This window comes from Chelonoidis abingdonii, chromosome 9 (assembly GCF_003597395.2).
Source record: "Chelonoidis abingdonii isolate Lonesome George chromosome 9, CheloAbing_2.0, whole genome shotgun sequence".
NCBI lineage: Eukaryota > Metazoa > Chordata > Testudines > Testudinidae > Chelonoidis > Chelonoidis abingdonii.
This window is the reverse complement of record NC_133777.1, coordinates 38,305,366-38,325,693: the sequence shown is the minus strand read 5'-3', so window position 1 is coordinate 38,325,693 and position 20,328 is coordinate 38,305,366. Positions and strand designations below refer to the sequence as shown.

At 51.9% G+C, this 20,328-nt stretch overlaps 1 protein-coding gene across 1 annotated transcript in view; it reads right to left on the bottom strand.

Annotated features, from left to right (window-relative positions):
• LOC142045746 (uncharacterized protein C16orf96-like) overlaps nucleotides 1–19,179 on the bottom strand; it is a 30,501-nt gene extending 11,322 nt beyond the window's left edge. Inside the window, exons 1-6 of the mRNA XM_075069083.1 lie at nucleotides 18,564–19,179; nucleotides 9,605–9,709; nucleotides 8,325–8,405; nucleotides 6,256–6,342; nucleotides 5,088–5,241; nucleotides 2,605–2,690 (exon numbers count right to left, since the gene is read on the bottom strand). Of these exons, the coding sequence (XP_074925184.1) occupies nucleotides 2,605–2,690; nucleotides 5,088–5,241; nucleotides 6,256–6,342; nucleotides 8,325–8,405; nucleotides 9,605–9,709; nucleotides 18,564–18,986 (936 nt within the window). The 5' untranslated portion in view covers nucleotides 18,987–19,179. The remainder of the gene's footprint in view (nucleotides 1–2,604; nucleotides 2,691–5,087; nucleotides 5,242–6,255; nucleotides 6,343–8,324; nucleotides 8,406–9,604; nucleotides 9,710–18,563) is intronic.
• Nucleotides 19,180–20,328: the final 1,149 nt, after the last annotated feature.

Sequence of the window (20,328 nt, the reverse complement as noted above, 5' to 3'; positions counted from 1 at the left end):
AATTAAAAGTGTAGCTGGAAACCAATGAAGTACAGATAAGAAGGTACTGGTGATGACATATAGAGCTTTATGGATGCCAGTTTTAGACTACAGTTGACAAGCTTTTGATTCAGCCTCAAAAATAGTTCTTAGAAATTTGGAACTGCTCAGGCTCAACTCTGCTTGGCATGTGGTGTAATGATAATCCCACCCGTGTATGCGCTGCCAGTAGCCACTGGAGAAACACCTACAAATTTAAGGATGAAACGATTAGATCTAACCTTTTGGGCAAAGGTAAAAGGAGTCATGAAAATAGAAGTACAGATTTATGAGGATTGCTGGGAGCTTAGTAGACAAAATAATATGGAATCCCACAGACTTCCTCATATTATCAGGGACAAACACCAGGAAAAGGTGACGTGCAAAAGACAAATGGAAAGAATGAAAATTTTTTAGTCATGGGAAGTCCAATTATAGCTGGACAATCATACCCCCATTTGTGGATTTGGAACTGTATGAAAAAGAAAAAAGAGGGAAGAAAAAAACCCCAAACATTTTATGACCAATGACATTTCTGCATTTACATATGGAAAATGGGGACAGCTTTGCCAAGTCTATATAGACAGATCAAAACATGACAACGTGGATACTGTGGGAACAATCTTCTGTGTTCCTAGCCTTGGAACCCAGACATCTAAAAGGCTATTGAATTATGTGCCATTTTGACAGCTGAACTAATGGGGTAATGTTGGCACTAACTTGAATAAGAGCTGAGTAACTGGCTGCAGTTGTAATTTTATCAGAATACTTGTCAGGCATAATGACAACCAGAACAGGAACATCAGAAAGATGAAATGACCTAATAAGTGAAGTAATGTTCCTAACTACAGAAGTAATGTGTGCCATCTGTAAGGCCCGGTAAATCTGAGGATATCCACTTTATATCTGCGGATATTCTATGATTCTATGATATCCGCGGATCATGAGTGTGGATTGGATCTGGATACAAATTTTGTATCTGTGCAGGGCTTTAGCTATCTGTGTAACAATAGCATGGAGTCCCGTGCACATGGGAATACCAGGAAATGAGATGGCTGACAAAACAACAAAGCATGTTCTAAAAAACGAGGAGATGGATATTAAAATACTCTTACGTAGACAAGAGTGTGGTCCTGAAGGTACTCACAAAGGAATGGCAAGACTTATGGACTAAAGAAACAAAAGGATGAAGGTTTGATGTATGCTCAAAAATCGAAGCTAATACTACAGTAGAACCTCAGAGTTCCAAACACCTCAGGAACGGCAGCTGTTCATAACTCTGAAATGTTCGTAACTCTGAACAAAACATTACGGTTGTTCTTTCAAAAGATTACAACTGAACATTGACTTAATACAGCTTTGAAACTTTACTATGCAGAAGAAAAATGCTGCTTTCCCTTTAGTTTTTTCATTGTTTATATTTAACACAATACTATGCAATTTTGCTTTTTTGTGTGTGTCTCTGCTGCTGCCTGATTGTGTACTTCTGGTTCCAAATGAGGTGTGTGGTTGACTCTGCTGTTTGTAACTCTGAAGTTCTACTGTATGCGCCTCAGTCATGCCAGAAAAAGTGGAGTAGTCATTTTTAGAGGGTAAACATGTCATTGCGTCTTAAATAATAAGTTAAACGTATTAAAAAGACAGAAAGACAGGCTGTGTAATGTTGCAAATCCAAAGAAATTGTTGATTGTATCCTATGGTACTGTGGGCAATAGTCCATGGAAAATAAATTTCTTTATGAAAAATTGAGTTGGCTTGAAATCAAAGGGACTAGTGAGAATGTCAGGGAAATGGAATAGTGCAACAAAAGCCTTACTGCATTTTCTACAGGATACTAGACTGAGTGCAAAGGCACAAAAAAAAACCCTGGCAAAAAAAGAATGAAGAAAGTGGCGGTCCTAGACTTGTATGACTGCTGCATCAAAACCAAACAAAAGACAAAAAGAAACAGGGAGAGGAAGCTGTGACAGAGGCATGAGAAAGCAGAAGGCGCCTGTAGGAGACCCTTGACCAGGGTGAACGGTTCGGGCCTGGAAGCCAGAGCTACAGGACTGAAGAAGGCTGAGGGCCAGGGAGAGCTGACTCAAGCCAGAGTGGTCAGCAAAGGCAAGGAAAAGCTGCCCAGAGCAGACTCCAGGGGAAAAGGGGGAGAAGGAAAGCCCCCAGGCCTGAGTTTTGTTTTCAGTTTTATGTCAATAAACTGGCTCCAGTGGAAGAGCATTACTGGATAAAAAATGTATGTGAAGTTTAATACAGAGCCCTGAAGAGGGGAAACTGAGGGCAGCTGCACAGCCATCCCAGGCCACGAGGGGGTGCACAGGAGGCATGGGAGCATTAGCAAATCACACCCTGTGCCCATACAATAGAGAATGTCCTTACACGGGGCACTTGGCATGCATACACACTTAGGCAAGGGAACACAACTACCATTGCAATCGCTCTATTTCTGCATCTAAGTCCCATTCTGCTCCTGTTCCCTCCCCACTCTCATTGTAGCCATTGCAAGAGACCATGAGAGAAATAAGATGTGCTCTGAGCTACAGCGCTATCTTGGAACAAACATGCACAGCCCTGGACCCAGATCACCTTGTCTTCTTTGCTTTGCAGGCTGCTTATTTCGTCTTTCATTCTCTCCAGATCTGCGGCTACGTCATCTGAGATCCCAACTTTGGCTGGAACCAAATGAAAGACACCAAAGCTGTGTCTGCACGGAGAGCTCTAGGGAATCCCCCCACCACTGTCACATTACAGGTGCAGCTCCATCCCTGCCAGCAATGGTCTTGTAGTCCACTGCTAGTGGTTCTACCACTGGCTCACCCAGTCCTGCTCTGGGCACATCCAGGGATGAAGATGCCGGAGCTCTGTCTACACTAGTGCTCCCAATATTGCCAGTCCCAGGTGAGCTGCACCAGTGTGCTAGAGCTGAGGTGAGAGAATGTCCCATAATTATAGCATGTACATGGTTCTCCATAGGGGCAGGGTCCTGAATGGATCAAGCAGTAAAGGAACCACAGAAGGAAGGTTTGCTTGAAATCCGGAGCAGCCTGTGGAGGCTCCTCAGACTTGGATTCATAGTAGGAGCCCATCATTAAAGCTAACTCAAGACCAGACAATGCCTCACAGAGCTGCTGGAGAGAAGTCAACGTCTTGTGGGATAAAGGGTGATGGTGCTAGTGAGGCCAGCAGTGGTAGCTGGAGGAACTTCTCAAGGCTTTAGCACTCTGCCCTCCTGCCCTCGGGCTTCCCTGCGAGAGCCCCCATCCAAGGCGGGTTGTTCCTGCTGAGAGCAGCCTCATCACAAGAACAATGTTTCCCTGGCAAGTCAGCTCTAGGGAAGGTCATCAAAGGCAACTCAGCTCTGCAGACAGACTATAGACCTGGTGTCAGGGTTTCCTACTAGGTTTGCCAACTTTCTAATTTCTGAAAACTAGACCCGTCCCCACACTGCCTCTTCCCCTGAGGCCTCACCCCTGCCCCCTTCTTTCCAAAGGTCCTGCCCCTTCTCTTCCCCCAAGCAGGGCCGGCTCCAGGTTTTTTGCCACCCCAAGGAAAAAAAAGGAGCCAGAGTGCTGCCCCTTCAAAAGTGCCACCCCAAGCACATGCTTGGAACGTTGGTGCCTAGAGCCGGCCCTGTCCCCAAGGCTCCTGCTCCCCAACTCCTCTTCTCCCCACTCCTCATTGCTCACTTCTCTCCCCCATCCCCCTAGCTCGATCCTCTCCTCCTCCCTCTCCACTAGCTGGGCTCCCTCTACTCCAGGGCTGGGATGGGAGCTGCAGCCTGACATGGCACCTGCTGCCTGGCTGCCCATGAGATGCAGGTAGGAGGTGGCCCTGGCTGAGCAGGGGCTGGTGTGGGTTGATGACCTAGCACTTCCCTCCCCACCTCCCCACTCCGCTGCCCTTGGTAACCAGACTTTTGGTGTCCGGTCAGATGTATTGCCCGGATACTGTACAGGTTCCCTTTCAATCGGACATGCTGGTTGAAAACTGGGCATCCGGCAAGCCTAGCTCCCACACTTACTGCATCTCTGATTCCTAGATCTCCTCACTTTTCAGGAGGCAAGCCTAGCTATTCTGGGGCCCTACGCAGTCCCCCCGTGGGGGTGAGGGGTGCAGGCCTCTGCAGGGCAGAGTGGGGGGCTGGCCACAGGCCTCCATGAGAGGGGAACGGGGGGGCTGGCCCCAGACCTCTGTGGGGGGGGCAGGGCAGGGCTGACTTGGGGGGCAGGATGGAGCCACTCCCCAGAACTCACGGGTGGTGTGGCTGAAGCCAGGTTGCTGCACTTCCTGCCACTGGTGAGTGCAGCCCTGGCCCTGCTGCAGAGGTCAGGGGAGTGGGGCCAGGGTGGGGCGGGGGCCCTGGGGAAAGGCCGGAGCAGGAGCTGGAGCAGCACACAATTGCACAGGGCATCAGGAAATTTGGTGCCCAAAATTTCCTGGTGCCTGTGCAGCTGCGTACTTTGCGTATGGGTAAGGATGGCCCTGGCAAGATGCTTTTCCCAGCTCCCAGCCCTACAAGCTCCCCCTGGGCTGGGCTCCCTCTGCTTTCAACATCACCAACAGGAAGAAAGATGCTGCATTCGGGACAGTGCCCAGGCCCCAAGCCAGGATAGTCCCCTGCTCCATCTCCCTGAGAGCTCCACCTCCCTGAGAGCCAGCTTCTCCTCCCCCAGAACCAGGCTGGGCCCTGAAATGACAAACCCCAGTTCCCCTCCCCCAGAACCGGGCTGGGCCCTGCAGAGACAAACCCCAGTTCCCCTCCCCTGGAGCTGGGCTGGGCCCTGCCATACAGACATCCTCCCCCTGGGTCCCCTCTCCCAGAGCTGGGCTGGGCCCCGACTAGACACTGACTCCCCTCCCGAAGAGCCAGGCTGGGCTCTGCAGTACTGGCAAGCCGTCCAATCTCATTTGTGTCCCTCTCTCCAGGCAGAGGCTCTGACTGCCCAGTAGGAAGGAGCTGGCTGCACCCAGTCAGGTCTGGGTCCTTGCTGCCTTCTAAGGCCCCGGGTTTCTCCTGGAAGACAGGCCCAGCCCAGGGGTGGGAGCCAAGCTCAATGCTGGGGCCTCACCTAGGTGATCTGCTTGCTGCTTGAGCTCATTCTCCAGCAGGCTGATGCGAGTCCCCAAGGCTTCATGCTTGTCCGGCAGCTGGCACAGCTTGCCAAAAACCTCCTTGACCGTTTCCCGTTTCGAGTCGAGGCTGGGCACTGGGTCTGAGGGGCTCTGAAAGAAAACACCCCCGCGCTGGCTTTATGGCAGGCTGGTTCCTGCAGAGAGCTCAGAAAGGGGGTGCTGATCAGAGGCAGGTGGTGGTGGTGGTGGTGCAGGGGACTGGTCGGGGCAGCTGGGTCATATTCACAGATTTCAAGTTCTCGCTATTGGAAGAACAAAGCAGCAACAGGTGTCCAGCTACCTCCTTCTGCCTTTGAGGAGAACTGTGCCCACACCGGAGCCATTCATTGGCCTCCCCAAACCATAGGGGTCGGCTAATACAGACACTGAACTCACTCCTCCCTTTACGGCATCAATCATGACACCACCATGCATTACGGAGCTCAGATCAGCCAGGTATCCAGGCTAACCTTGTTAGTGTGAGGGCTCAGGGGTGTCTTGAGTGAGGATGCAGGCTGGTGCCAGTTGCTGTACTCAGGGTGCAGGGCTGTGGCTCTAGAGGTCCCCCATAGATTTCGAAGGCCCAGTAGCACAAGGAGTAGAGCGACTGGCTGGGGACTATAACCAATCCCTGCAATAATCCTTAGGGGGCATTACTGGATGCTGAAGAGTAGTCATGAAGGGGTGAGCCGATCACAGCAGAGGGCATGGACTGCTGGGTTACAGGACAAGTGTGTGTGATGGCAGAAGAGTTTAGTGTGACCTAGCACACTCTCAGAGTCCAGAGGCTTCAAATTTGCAGCATTTTCTTCCCTCTCTGAGAGAGACACCAGCTCTCATGTGCCCTGGATTGGAGCTGATCAGTGATGAGACCCATGTGATCTTGATCTCAGCATGAGTCAGAACAGTAGCCCTGCCTCACCCTGCCAGCTCTTAAAATCTGATCAAATGGTGAACAATAACCCACAGCAAATCCAGAGGGAGCTGGCTTGCCCCATTCAAAGAGTCGTGATGGACACAGGAACACAATTCTCATTGCTCCCAAAATGCTTCTGCTCAACTCTCCCTTGAGTGACCCCTCAGTGCGAGATAAGGTCCCACAGGCAGGCAGGAATCTGCACCTACCTTGTCAGTGAGCGAATCGAAGAGAGAGCTCCACTGCACTATGTCCACCTGTTCGGGGAAAGAATTCAGCTGTGCCTGCATCTTGTCCTGCATGCAGAGGAAGAGAAAAGGAGCTGCACATCAGAGGGGAATGGCCTTGCTCTTTATACTGGAGCGAGGGATGGGCAATCTGGGACAGGACGTGCAGGAACAAACCCAATCCTGCCTCCTGCCAGACCCAAACCTCTCATCAGATTTAGCAATGGTATCATGCCCGCAGTATCTTTCCCTTGCACGTGGCCATGGAGTTCAGGTTCCACCTGGGACTGGAAGTGCAGAAGTACCATGATAGAGCCTGTCTCTGGGGGATCTCCAGCCCCAGGAATTTGGAGAGAGGACCGGCCCTAGGAACTGGTGGCCTTCTAAGGTGCCTGAGGGCAGTCCATTGGGGGCACGCAGGCAGGGAGAGGCCAACGTGCATGTCACTGCTCAGGGATGTGGCTGGAGGCGATTCTCTGCAAAGGGGATCAGAGAGAACTGGGAGGGAAACCTGAGACTCTTTCATGGTGTGTGTAGGGGTCATCACTGCTGGTAAGCACAAGGGTGGGGGTCACACCAGAGAGGCATGCTGGGACACTGCACCCACACAGCAGGGCACACCCTGCGCAGTGACACCCTTTGCCTGCTCTAGAGCCAGCCTCCCTTGCATAGTTCTCCAGGCACTCCCCCAGCCGGCACCTCCCCAACGGGCAGGCCGATCGCCCACCACCCACTACCGTGCAGGGTGCTCTGCTGAGCCGAATGCAACTCCTCCTGCGTGAGCCCCAGGCAAAGCGAGAGCTGATCCGAGCTGCCAAATTCAGAGCAGAATGCGAGGCCCAGAAAAGGTGCGTGTGGCTCATGGGCCATGGACTGAGTACGGCTGCTATGCCCTGTGAGCAGCAGGGGATGTTACAGCAGATAATCAGGGGCCAGTGGCCCAGGCCAATACCGTTCTCAGGAGCAGAGGGTGGGGCCAGGACAGGATACACTCCGGATTCCACACAGTCACCCACTGAGTGCAAAGGCAGCAGAAGCGTCTGTCACCCTTCCTGTGGGCACCCTACTTACAGCTCCCTGCACTGGACGGGCAGAGTGCCCCAGTACTACAGGCTGCCCTCTTCTCTGGCTGCACAGCGCAGCAGCGGGACACAGGCCAGTGCTGGCAGATCCAACCACCTTGAAGACAAGTCGGTTCCCCCACTGCCAGTGGACGGTGTGAAGCAGCTGCATAAATGTTGACTGCGCAGCCTTTGGTGTAGAGGCCTGGCCATGCTGTTGGCTGCTCACCCACACAGAGCCCGGTTTCCAATCCAACGAGCACACAGGTAACATGGCTACTGAGCTGGAGACATCTATGCATCTGGATTGACCAGGCGTAAAGACTGCCGCAGGGACTGTGTATATTATACACTGCATCTGGCTTGCCCTTTGGCGGAGCTGTTTGTTACAGATGCTATCACAAATACAGCCACGCAGCTGGTTAGGGAATGGAGATGGATTTCACCAGGGGAGGTGAACCTGTGGGTCCAGATCCTCCACTGGCATAAATCATCCTCGTTCTGCCAAAGTCAGTGGAACCCTTTTACACCAGCTGAGGATTTGGCCCATTGTTCCTAAAGATTGCTTTGGATTGCCTTTGCAGCCCGGGGTTGTTTGTGAGCTGCTCCCTTGCGCTGAGCACGGATAGTGCCGTGGGACTGGTCACCTGCACCAAGTGGTATGGAACTTAGAGGCGTAATTAACCCTTCAGAAAGGCCACACTCTGAGGTCTATGTGAAGGGCACTGAAAATGTGGCATCACTAAGCTCTGTGCTCTGCAGGGCTGAGCGGAGTGGCCAGGGGAGTTGGGCAGCTCACACCCTGCACAAGGCTCTGAAAAGCTATCTCTTGCGGTTCCCAAACGAAGGGGCCAATGCCCACAGTCGGGCTGGAGCAGGCTCTGCGGCAGCCCTGCCTGGCTCCTCTTAGCTGCACTCCCGGAGTGTGCAGGCCTTCTCCAGAGCCCTTTGCCACCAGGTTCTCTCTACTCCCAGAATCTCCCCACTCACCAGCCTGTCCAGGATGACTTGGATGAGCTGGCTCTGCTGATCCAGCTGTGCAAGCCGCTCTCTCATTTCATCCATGCTGACCTATTAAACAAACCACATCGGCGTGACGTGCAGAGGGAATGAATGGCCGGCGGCGTCCTGCCAGCTCCACACTCCAGCCTGTGCCCTGGCTCTGGAGCGGCCAGGGAATACCTGACTAACTGCACAGTTGAGAGCCAGGGCTAGCCGAGACTCACTGATCTCTGTGGTTACACACAGCACACACCACAGCACAAGAGGGCTGGAGAAAGGCTGCACTGGGGCTGAGCCATGCAGGGAGCCCAGTCTTGTGCTCCTCACATTAGCAGCTCAGCTCCTCTGATGGTGAGGCAATGTTCTCTGAGACTCAGCGGGGCCCCCTCCGGGTAATTCAGGAATGCCCTTGGCCAAGGACACTGTGTCCTGGCTTCGCTGGTTGGATGGACTGGAGCTGGGGGACAGGACCTTGGAGGGAAGGGTCCCGCAGGAAACAAAGCAGAGGCGCTTAGGCAGGAAAGGGAACTGGCTCACTTGAAAGACAATAAGCATGTAAAATAATCCCCAGCAGGGGGCAGCCTCCAGCTACATGTCAGCACCCAACTCTGTCAAGGGGGACCAGGCCTCATGCCTTAGCTCCTCAAGGAAGAGCATGGACCAAAGTGTGAAAGGAGCCCCGTGAAGCAGCCCTGGAAGGATGTCAGCAGCACTGCAGCAAGAGTGTGCGCACGCCATGATCTAGGGCTGTGCTTGGACTCAGGATTTCATGGCTACTTAATTTTGTCTAGGGGGAGGCATCAGCGCAGGAAGCAGGTGCTTGAGGCGGCCAAGGGAAAGGTGCAGCATGTCCGGGTCTTCAGTGGCAATTCGGCAGCAGGTCCCTCAGTCCCTCTCAGAGGGAAGGACTGGCCACCGAATTGCTGCCGAAGAATGAAGCGGTGCGGCTCGGCACGGCTGCCGCAAAGTGCCGCCGATCGCAGCTTTATCTTTTTTTTTTTTTTTCCTTCGCTGCTTAGGGCAGCAAAAAAGCTGGAGCTGGCCCTGCTTGTTGTTCCTCTGTCCCCCCATCAGAGCACCCAGGTCTCATTCCAACCCCACCCCCCTCATTTTGCTTTGCTATGGCGAGCAGGAGACCAAAGGCAGGGAAGCCAGATTCCCTGAAGGCCAGTGCAGTGCTACTGAGTCACCAGGGCGCCCCGTTGCCAAGAAAGCTCTCCAGGGGCAGCCCCCACAGCCGCCCCTTTGCCATGGGCAGACGTACATACTTGTTGGAAGTTATCCTTCAAGACCCCCAGCTCTTCCTGCAAGGTGTTGACAGTGCTTTGAAGGGAGTAGATGTTGGTGAGCAGCTCCTGCAGCGTGTTCATGGCCTGAGGACAGGGAAATGAAGGAGTCAGCACCAGCTCGAAGCAGACTGGGCAGGACTGGAAACAAGCCAAGAGTGTTCTGCATGGACAGTCAGCCTGGCGTGACGTAGGAGCCCACACTCTGCCCACCCTGGTGCCAGAGGGCCATACCCAACTTGCTGCAGACGGAGCCAACTACAGCCAACCAACCTCTTCTTTAACCCAGATCGCAGCCATGGAGACTCCAGGGGCCCAGAAAACAATGTTCTATCTGGAGCCAAGTAGCCTGTCCTGGGATCAAGATGCACCATTGGATGCTGGGATCTGTAGTTTCCATGGATTATGCCTCTGTGTTAAAGAGCAGCTGGTGCAAACTCCGTGAGAGACTCGCAGGTCACATTGTCCATCCTGCAGAAATTAATGAGTGGCCACAGATGAACTGGGGCAGAATACACCCTCAGGGGCCTCTGGGAATGGTCCGCTTCCTTACCTGCCATCACATGCTTATTACAAACAGCACCTGAGCGTTCCCATTGACCTGTCAGGTGGTGACAACTACTGGAGAGTGATGGAGAGTGATTCAATGAGCCGAAGGCTCTCCTGACTCTGTCACAGCCTATTCTCTCCTAAGGTACAGCTGGAATAGCCATGCCTCCCTGCTGGAAATCTGGCTTCCAGTTTTATCCTGGGGGTGCCGGGTTGTGATCAGTCGAGCATCCATGCCATTGCTCAGGTGGATTCAGTTCAGCCTTATGAGCCCAGTTCCCAGTTCCTCTCTAGTCATTGGTTTCCTCCCACTGTAAGGGTCCTTACCATGAACAGAGCAGTGTGAAGTGTTCTTTGTGCAAATGAGAATCAGACCCTACATCTTCTGCCAGGACACCCAGGAGAGCAGTGCCATGCCCTAAGAGGTGTTAGCCATCTCTGGCAGTGGTGATATTGATTCTATGCACGAGGCAGCCTGTTGGCTGTTTTCCCTGGGGAGTCCCTCAGGACTCAATCCATGCAGAGCAGTCTCTCATGTACAGAATACCCAGCAGAAGGCTCTGCCTAAAAACAATCCCCAAATCTGGTTTCCAGAAGGGATTTGCTCTCTTCCGTTGGCCTGCTGGAGCCAGACAGAGAGGGCTGAGCCTTGCTGAGGATCTGTGATGTCATTTACACTTGTGCAATGTGGTTCTAAAATGCTACCAAGCGAGACCCCCGCATGCGGTCATGCCTGCTTGGCATGGATGTAAATGGCTCCATGGGGGAGAGTCCAGCCCCGTACATCACGGTGAGCATGAACTGCTGTAGGTCGGAAGAGAATCAGGTCCTGGATACTTTACAACGGAGCTGTGAGGGGGATGCAGAGACCCATGCAGAGGAGAAAGGGGCCAGAGAGGTCCTGGGGGCAAGGCTCCTCCACCCCTCTGGCCCTGTCAATCACGCAGGACAGGGAGAAGAGGAAACCTTTAAAAGGAAGGAAGCTGTAGTCAGTGAGGGGAAGGAGTGGGATTGCCCTAGGAGTGACTCCTGAAGCTGTGGAGGGAACTGCCAGGCAGGAAACCTTCACCCTGCCCCGAGAAGAGTACAGTGGACTCCCTGGTAAGACAGACAGGCTGAGCCTGACTCCCAGTCTCAGCCAGAGCCATTGCACGGGCGCTGGTTTGTTGGCAGCCCTGTAGATTTGCCACCCCCGGAGTGTGTGGGGGGTTTATGACTTTCCTTGTGATCCCCCAGCTGGAGAGACTTAAGGAGGCCCACAAAGGGCAGAGCCCCCCCTGCAAGGAGTGGGGAACTGGAGCCTGGATTGTGACCACCCAGTGGATGTTGCTTGGGAAGGGATTAAAGCGAAACTGAAAAAGCTGCTCGTATAAGAGCAGCCACATGTAAGATCAGACTGGTATAACTGTGACTGATTCATTGGTAAAACCTCCCATGCAGACAAGCCCTCTCAGTGCCCAGAGGCAGGGATCTGATTCTTCTCTCACGCTGGTGTAAATCAGGAGTAACTCCCCCAGAGTAACCCAGTGCGAAACCAGTGCCCATCAGATCAGAATCAGGCCCAGGCAATCCAAAGGCAAGGCTGAGTCTCTGGCCCCAATCCTTGGCTATGGCCAAAGACTGTGCAGCGCAGCTCAGTCCAGGGCTGGCTGGACATCAAGCTGGTCTCCAGCCTAATTTAGAGCAACCTGGAGGCTGTGTAAAATTGTGCAAGCTAGCAACCGCACCAAGGGATTGACCCAGTGGCAGCACTCAGCAGAGTGTGGGGCTGCCCTGATTTCAGGGCAAGGGTGGCCTAGAGCCTTCACTTCCAGTTGCAGTTCAAGGCTCTGACTCTGACCTGTCAGACCCCATAGCAGGCTGAGTGGCTCCTGCATTGTAGATGTAAACATCAGGAGCAGGGGGAACTGAGTCCCCCCCCCCGCCCCGGGAGTCCACTGCTTTGCTGCCCTACCAGGCCCAGAAGGCCCAGTGCCAGGTCCACTGCAGTGCTCACACCCAGGGCTATTAACTCTGGGGGATGCCCATCTCTCCAAGAGGCAGACACTGCCCACTGCATTCCAGTGCTTCCTACACAACAGAGCATGTCGGACTTGGGCTCAGCTGGGGTGCCTGGGAGATTGTTGCTGTTAACAGAGCCCCCACAGCGGAACTCGCATGCTGAGCACGAGTCAATCTTGACGTGTCCAGGCTTGTGCTCAAACTAGCACTTGACACAGTGTCTCTCAGGCCCTGACAGGAATGCCCCAGGGAGAGGTAGGGTTGCCAACCCTCCAGAATTGTCCTGGAGTCACTAGGAATTAAAGATTAATCTTTAATTACAAATGATGTCATGTGATGAAAAGTCCAGGAATATGTCCAGTGAAAATTGGCAACCCTAGGGAGGGGGCAGGTGTGTGCGCACAAGGAGGTCTGACACTGCTTGGCAATCCTCCTTCCCCACCTCCTGCCCCAGGACGGGTGTGCAATGCAGAGCAGTCCCATCCTATGGAGAGCTCTGGGAGCCAGGGATTGTGCTTCCCCACAGCACAATGAGGGTGAGGGGGATAATCCCTCCTAGAACTCCCTGCATGCTGGGGACTCCCCCCACCCTCTAGGAGTGTGCAGCTCCCCTCTGCAGGCTGCCAGCTGTCCTGTGAATTGGGGAATGCCCCTTTGGGGTGGATATGCCCCATGGCACCACGAGGGGACAGGCCTCGGGCTCCCTCACTGGCCCTTGCAACATCCCAGCAAGTTGCAGTTAGAAGGCTTTGCAGGGCCCTTTAAGGCCACATCCAGACTAAGAAAACAGGCCATGTTTTAAAACACGCCCCCTGCTCAGGTCAACCCTGGGAGGAGCCTGGATTGGCCCTGGCCAGCTGTCACAGTGCTGAGACCATTGCCTCATGGTCTTCTCATTTCCTTGTGCTCTCCTGTCTTCCCCACTTGTTACGTCTTGTCTTTCTCTTCTGTGTCTGTACAGCGCCTAGCACATTGAGGCCCCAGCCCATGATAAGGGGTCCTAGGTGCTAGCATAGTACAAATAAATAATAATTAAACTCAATTTGCCCTGCCTAGGCCAGGTGCAAAGTTCTGTGCCAGTATTGATTGCTCAAACAGGCGAGCTAGCACATTTCCAAACAACAGCCAGCCTGCCCCGAGAGACTGTGGGAAGAGTTGGCTGCGAATGATGCTTCATGAGAACATTTTAAAGAAGATTTTAATACTATTGTTGGAAGGGAAAATCACGCTGTTATTTTTTTAATCTCTCCTCCCCCCCTTCTTTTTTCCTTCCTTCCACTGGAAAAAAGTTTTAAAAAGAGAGAGAGAGAGAGAGAGAAAAAAAAAAAGAGAAATGGGATTTTTCATTATTTCAACCCAAAACATTTATAAAAATTTTGATTTTTTTTCAGTTATAAATTTTTCCTTTTGAAATTTCATTGGAAAACAAAGAGCTGTTGATTAAAATTGACATTTTTCTGCAGGTTTCAGAGTAGCAGCCGTGTTAGTCTGTATCCGCAACAAGAACAGGAGTAGTTGTGGCACCTTAGAGTTTTGTCATCCTCAAACCCCCATTTTTTGGTTAAAAAAAACAAAACATTTTTAATCGGCTCCTGTCCCAAGCCTGACCAGAGGGGCTGCCAGGGAAGGGCGGGGCCAGGCATCACCATGATAACAACATGATAAACATGGAGCATGCTAGTTACTTCTCGAGTCCATGCCCCATTGGTTCCGTTGAGGTGAGAGGTTACCAGGGCCAGACCTTGCACCACAACTCCCATTGATTCTGTGGGCACTGTGGGCATTCAGCATCTTTGAATCAAGCCACGGGTTGCCTGGACTCACGGGTAACAAGGGCAGCTGGCCCAGCCCATGTTAGGAGCCAGATTATAGCAGCAGAAAGAGATCCGACTGTGCCTGGTAGCTTTCAGCAACAGCAGCCCCTGTGCCATAATGCATTTACAGCCTACAAGCAAGCAGGTTCCACCCCAACACACAGCAGCTGATTGCCCCACACAGTCGGTGTTCACACAGAGAGCTTTCCTCCCAAATGTCCCCTCTGGCCATGCAAGGGGAAGCTAGAAACATATCCCTCTCCTCTAGGTCTGATTCAAACAAATTAAATAAGAAATCTGGGCAATTGCTTGCCCCAAGCCAGCACTGAATCTGTTGCATTAACCCCTCCTAAGGGCTTGCTAACCTTCTCTGCCCTGATGCTGCTTATCCCCTGCTGCCACACGCAGGCAAGCAACAGGAGCAGGCTGGCACACCAACAGAAGGGGGGCAGCGAGCCCAGCTGGCTGGTTGCACATGTGTTGGTGTATCAGCAAGCAGAATTGTCCCAAATAAGGAGCTGACACAACAGCAATCCCCGTGCACCTGTGCCAATCCCTGGGCAGCAGGGCTGGGTAATCTCTTTGTTTACACAGAAACAACTTTCTCATATTCCTAACTTGGGAGGGAGAAGCACCAAACAACAGGAGGCTAGCTAAGAACTGCAACAGGTCACCTGGGGAGGTCATGGCATCCTTGCCTTGTCACTGAAGGTTTTTAAGAACAGGTTGGACAAAAATGTGTCAAAGATAGGCTTGGTTTACTTGATCGTGCCTTAGCATGAGGGATAGATGAGAGAACACTCAAGTTCCCTCCTAGCCCTACATTTCTATGATTCCATGACCTACTGCTGCTATCAAAAACGCTTCCATTTTGTCCTTGAAATGTTTATTTAAAAACATAATAACACCAGCTGTTTCTAGACTAGAGTGCCCTAAAGTAGACTGTTACAGTGATATGCAATCTCTAGTATGGTGCACGTGTGAATCACTGCATCTACCACTGAAATGCAGCCACTTCTGGGAAGAAACCCAGCTGCATCGCCACACAACAATTGATGAGAAGATGTGAATGGGAATGCTACCTCTGACTGAGATGACAGGAAATTTAGTGAAACAAAATGTCAAGTCCCAGGAAGTGGGTTTCTAACTGGCTAGAGCTTGACAGACACAGCTTAACATTTGTCAGTCAGCAAGGTCAGTACACCAGTAATTCAACACGGGCTTATGCTGGGATAATAATCTTAAAAGGCAAGATGATTAAATATGGCAATTACATTCTGGCCTCCATAAATTCCCCCTGCAGGTTCAAATGAATCTCATTTCCTGTCCATCCTAAAATAGTGTGTGATGTTGCTGTGTGCTGTTAAGCAGCTGCCACATTCCACCCCAGAGATGGTTACATTTCAATGGTGGGTAAAGTCCTTGCTCTACGTCCTTCATGTGCTGCACAAGTGTGTTGTCAGTTGTAGTCAGTCAGCATTTGTGAAGCGTAGCAAGGCCCTCAGGTGAAAGGTGCTATGGAAGTGCAGAGTATTACTAGTGTTGTGACTTGCAGCATGTTTAGCGCCACGCTGTGTGGTTGCTGGTGGTACTGGCTGTGTGCCCCTTCGGGGGGCAAACTTACTGATATGATTTACTGTGTGGCATTTGCCTGTACAAGAGAGTTCTGCCAGCTGCCCAGACTGCGATGCTGGCCCTTTGGTACCGTATGCAGGGGGAGTGCAGGTCTGCACTATTTCTTCTCCTACTGCCCCATTGTTTTACTTCTTTCTCTCACTCCACCTGGCACAGTAGCACCACCTGTCCGTCATGGGGAGGAAGTGTGCTCTCTGCCAAGGTGGCTTTCCCAGGTGATAGGGCTCGGTGCCCCCTGCTCAGGGCACGTCACATTCACCTGTGTGCTCCTGCTCACGCTGTTTCTGAACCCTCATAGCTGAGTTAGATTCATGGAAATGCTGCTGCACACAGAGAAGAAGTGGACAGAAGTGACTTTCTGTCCACAGTGGAGAAAGGAGGCAGGAGAATGACCCTGAAACAGCACATGGGACCCATGTGGGGAAACTTCAGAACAGCCCATTACAGCCAGCCTGTCCCTCCTGCTAGGGGCATGGCAGGCCATGAGTCATGGTACTGGTGGGGAATACAGGGCAATTCTTATGCATTTCTTCTGGGACAGCACAGATTCATCCCCTGGGTGACCCCCCCACACCCTTTCCCAAAAGGGAAATGAATGATACTCAAGGGGAACTGCAGGACATATCAAGGATTACATCAAGGGCTGTAGGTGGGATGAGTGTCACAACTCACCAGGCTCAGGGGGCACCGGCGACCCCTTCCCCGCTAACCTGGCCCAGAGGCACTGGCATTGCCACCACTGCTAACCTGGCTGCTAATCTGACAAGATCATGTGCAGACGGCTAAGGAAAGCCCCTCCCCATCTGACCAGGAGCAGGACAAGGAGATGGTACTTAGAGAACTCACAATTTTCCCTTGTTTCACATCCTCAACTACACTCTAACCAGGCAACTGGACTGGACCTAGACTGAACACCTCTGTTCAGGCAAACACTCCTGGAACAACAGTGCTGGTCAGGGGTAAACTGCCTGCCCAGACGGTGAGAGAACACCAGCACTTGCTACCTGGATGGAAAGCCAAGAGGACCATTGGAGGATGGGGAATGGAGGATCCTAACTGGGAAGCAACAGCTGAGCTAGTTGTGCTGCTTTCTGTGTGTGAAGCTCTGAGAGAAGGGGCTTTCTCTGACTATACTAGAAAGGGGTTAGAGTCCTGTGTTTCCAAACTCCCTTCCTGAGCAAGTAAATGAAGAATTTAGCATGTGTTTCTGCTCTGGAGAGGGGCTTGGTGACAATCATGGGGTCCCAACTGCCAGATCAAGTGGGCTCTGTTTACAACTACAAAGATTTTTTTTCTGTCAGTCCTGTGTCCTCCCCATGGACTCCAAGAGTCACACTGGGCTCCTTCCTTCTACACATCAGTAGCAACAGTAGTGAGGACTTTGCAGGTAAATTATGTCCTCACAGGGACTTCTGATGATGCAGGAGGAGGTGTGGATTCCAACCCCTCCCAGAGCCAAGCAGAGCAGAGGGGAGAGTAAAGCACTAAGCCATCATGGCTAGAAAATAATGCTGTTTTTACATAGTCACATATAAGGGTGACAAACTGCACTTTAACAACAAAATAAGCTGCATTCTGAGCAAACTGAAATTCCCTGTGCAATTGCAACGCGTTTTCTAGGTACAATATGGCCTTTTAACATGAATGAAGTCTCCAAGAGTTAAGTCCATCGATTTAACATGAGAGAACAGAATAAAAAAGGATCAGGTTTTAGATACTGCAGAATGTCCCTCCTTGCCTGGAGAATGATAGATAAGCTCCCAGGGTCACGGTCTGACTCCATCTACATCTGTGAAGGACAGGACAAACTGATAGTACTTAATAATGAAATAACACAGTAGTAATGGATAAAGAGGAGGTACCAGAAGGACCATCTTTCTCCTAGTTCTTTTCCAGCTGTGCCATCAGTAATGTCACTCAAAGCACGGAGGGGCTGCCAATTAACTACATGCTCAAGTCTCCTCTTTGGCCTGTCACTCAAGACCAAATGCACTGCTTTTCCGCAGTGGGTGGACTACCACTTCCCGGGAAAGTTAACACCACACTCTTACCCTTGAACCCATGTCTCCAGAATGGCTGTGTGTATCTTTAGCTCAGGCCAGGAGATGATGTATCTCAGGGCCTGCTTCCCCATTGCCTTGCACCTTGTGCAGTCATTCCCACTAGTGCAGAGCGGATGTGAGACCATTCTGATTCGGTGGCGTTTTATACCCACCTTGCCCTGCTGTCAATGATAACACAAGATGTGGGGCAGCAGAGAAGTGGGCCCTCTGGTTTCCTTGTCCAGTGCAGAGTCTTACCAGGGGCATGGTGTGTCAATGGGTAGAGGATCTTGGATCGCAGTAATGACCTATCAATACTGAAATGTCCTGTGGGAAAGGTCTAGGCGAGACCTTTCTCAGGTGTTGCAGGCCTGCTAAGGACTTGAGCCCGCTCCCAGTGGAGTCAAAAGCAAAACGGAAATAGACTTCTTGGGACTCCAGACGGGCCCCCAAGTGAGTTATTGCTAGGGACAGGCATAGCGAAAGCCTATTCCAGGGGATCAGGGACTGAAACCCAGTTCTGGGTGTCCCATCTCTTCCCGGAGTGGATTAACAGCAGTCTGAGGGAGTCCTCTCCATACTATGGAACAGACCACATCAAACCAGTGCTCTTCAACTCAGTTTGATCCTTCCTCTATGAACTGGACCAAACTGGCCTGTAACCTGCTCAGATAAACCTGCATTAGTGCTGATCAGATTCCTAGGAGACATTTCCCTACAGAGTCTCTTTCTGGATTCCTGTGGACCAGACTCCCCTTCTAGCTGGCTTTGGCAGGACACTGCCCTGGGTATGTCAGTGGCAGGAGCTGTAGGCAGTACAATTTACACCCAGTGAGGATCTGGCCTTGACAGACCGGAGGGAAGGGAAGCAGGTGCTTTCCCAAAGCAGGTCTGTCTCACCTTAGTCATTCCTTCCTCATTCATTTCCATCTTCTTCTTCAACTGCATCATTTGCCACATTTCCTCGGCAGGCTTGCTGTGGGGCTGGCTCCGAGAAAGCAGCTGTTCTGTGGTAGGGGGACTATTCAGAAGAAGCAGCTGACTTTCGATCCTTGTCAGCCTCTCCTGAAGCTGGTGAAAGAGCGAGCTGGATTTCCTCTCCAGGGAGACCTGTTCCTGGACCTGGTCTTCCGCTGTAAAGCTAGGGGCAGGCTGGAGAAAATCCCTCTCCTCCTGGGAGATCTCCTTTTTGACACCTTGGAGCTGGAGGTGCTCCAACAGGCCGTGCAGCAGGACATGAAGGGCATTGAAGTTGACATTGCCGATCTCAGGCGTGCCAATCGCAATGTTCACTAGCTCTGCGAATGTAATGGAGAAGCTCATTTTTCGTTCAGTCTCTAGCCTTGGGAGACCAGCAGCTGCAAGCACTGAGGCGGCCTCGATACAGTGAGGTTACTTCCCAGGACCAGTCGTCCTAGGGATCCACAATAACATACCCTGATAGGCTCAAAGTTAATAAGTCACGCTCTGGTCTGTGCTCTCCTCGCAAAGTTTCTGCTGGTTGCTAGGATACCAAGGAATGTGCTGAGATCTGAAAGGAGATGGACAACTTAAGAAACGTGGCGAGATGGTGATGAATGGGGTGAGTCACTGTGCTGTTTGGCTGCGGACCAGGGACAATCACAAGCACGGTGATATCTGGTACAGGAATAAAGGAAAGTGCTCTTGGAAACAGGAAAGCCTGATTGGTGAGAGCATGAGGTAACTGTGGCCGGTTACCTAGGGATTCTTCTTGAGATTCCGTGCTCGTCTCTCTCACATCCAGGATTTTACTCAGCTCCTGGGGATAAAATACAAACCGCTGGCAAAGGCAAAGCCCCCCACTCTGGTGGGAGAGTTAGACTGTGTAAAACACCCCAGCCCGGGACGTCCTCCACCAGAGAATGAGTGCTCGCCCCAGCAGCCTGACCAGATTCCAGTGGGAAGGATTATATGGCACCTGCTGAAGCTGACCCTCATCATGTTGTCTGGAAAAAGATGCCCCTTGCTTTTCTGTCGTTGGCACGTCAGGGTAATTCCACCTCCCTGGTAGCTAGGAAAGTCTGTGTTCTCAGGGCCTGCCCAGTATCCCGGTCACTTCTATAGAAACAGCTGGCTGCTCCTGGTTTTTTGCAGCCCTCATCAGACTCTGGCAACTTGAGGCAGCTTCTGGCCAGCTGAGCCAGCAAAATGCCACAAGCTGGCTGAGAATGGGGGGTCCCCTGGGCCATGCCTCTCTGGGCTCGCAGGATGACCCCCGACCCAAACAGGGAATTGCCAAGCCCCAGCATTTTTCCTTGGGTTATTATTTTGTAGCATCTAGGAGCCACAGGAATGTCCCAGGGCCCCGTTGTGCTAGGTACTGTACAGACACAGGACAAGAAAGACAGTCGCTGCCCCAGAGAGCTTAGGCAGTTTGTAAGTCTGCTCCCAGCCCTGATATATGGCTGTAGGAAGGGGAGAGCGAGATCGTAAGGCCGTTTGGACAAGAGACTGTGTCTACCTCTCTGTTTATACGGCTCCTAACTCAATAGGATCCTGATACCATCAGATCTCTTAGGTGGCATAATAATAATTAATTGGCAGGCACCCTTTCCCCCTCCCCCCAAGCTCCCACGTCCCTCCCCAATGCACCTTCTTGGCTCCTACCTAGACCACCTCCTTCCTGCACTCTCCTGTCCCCACC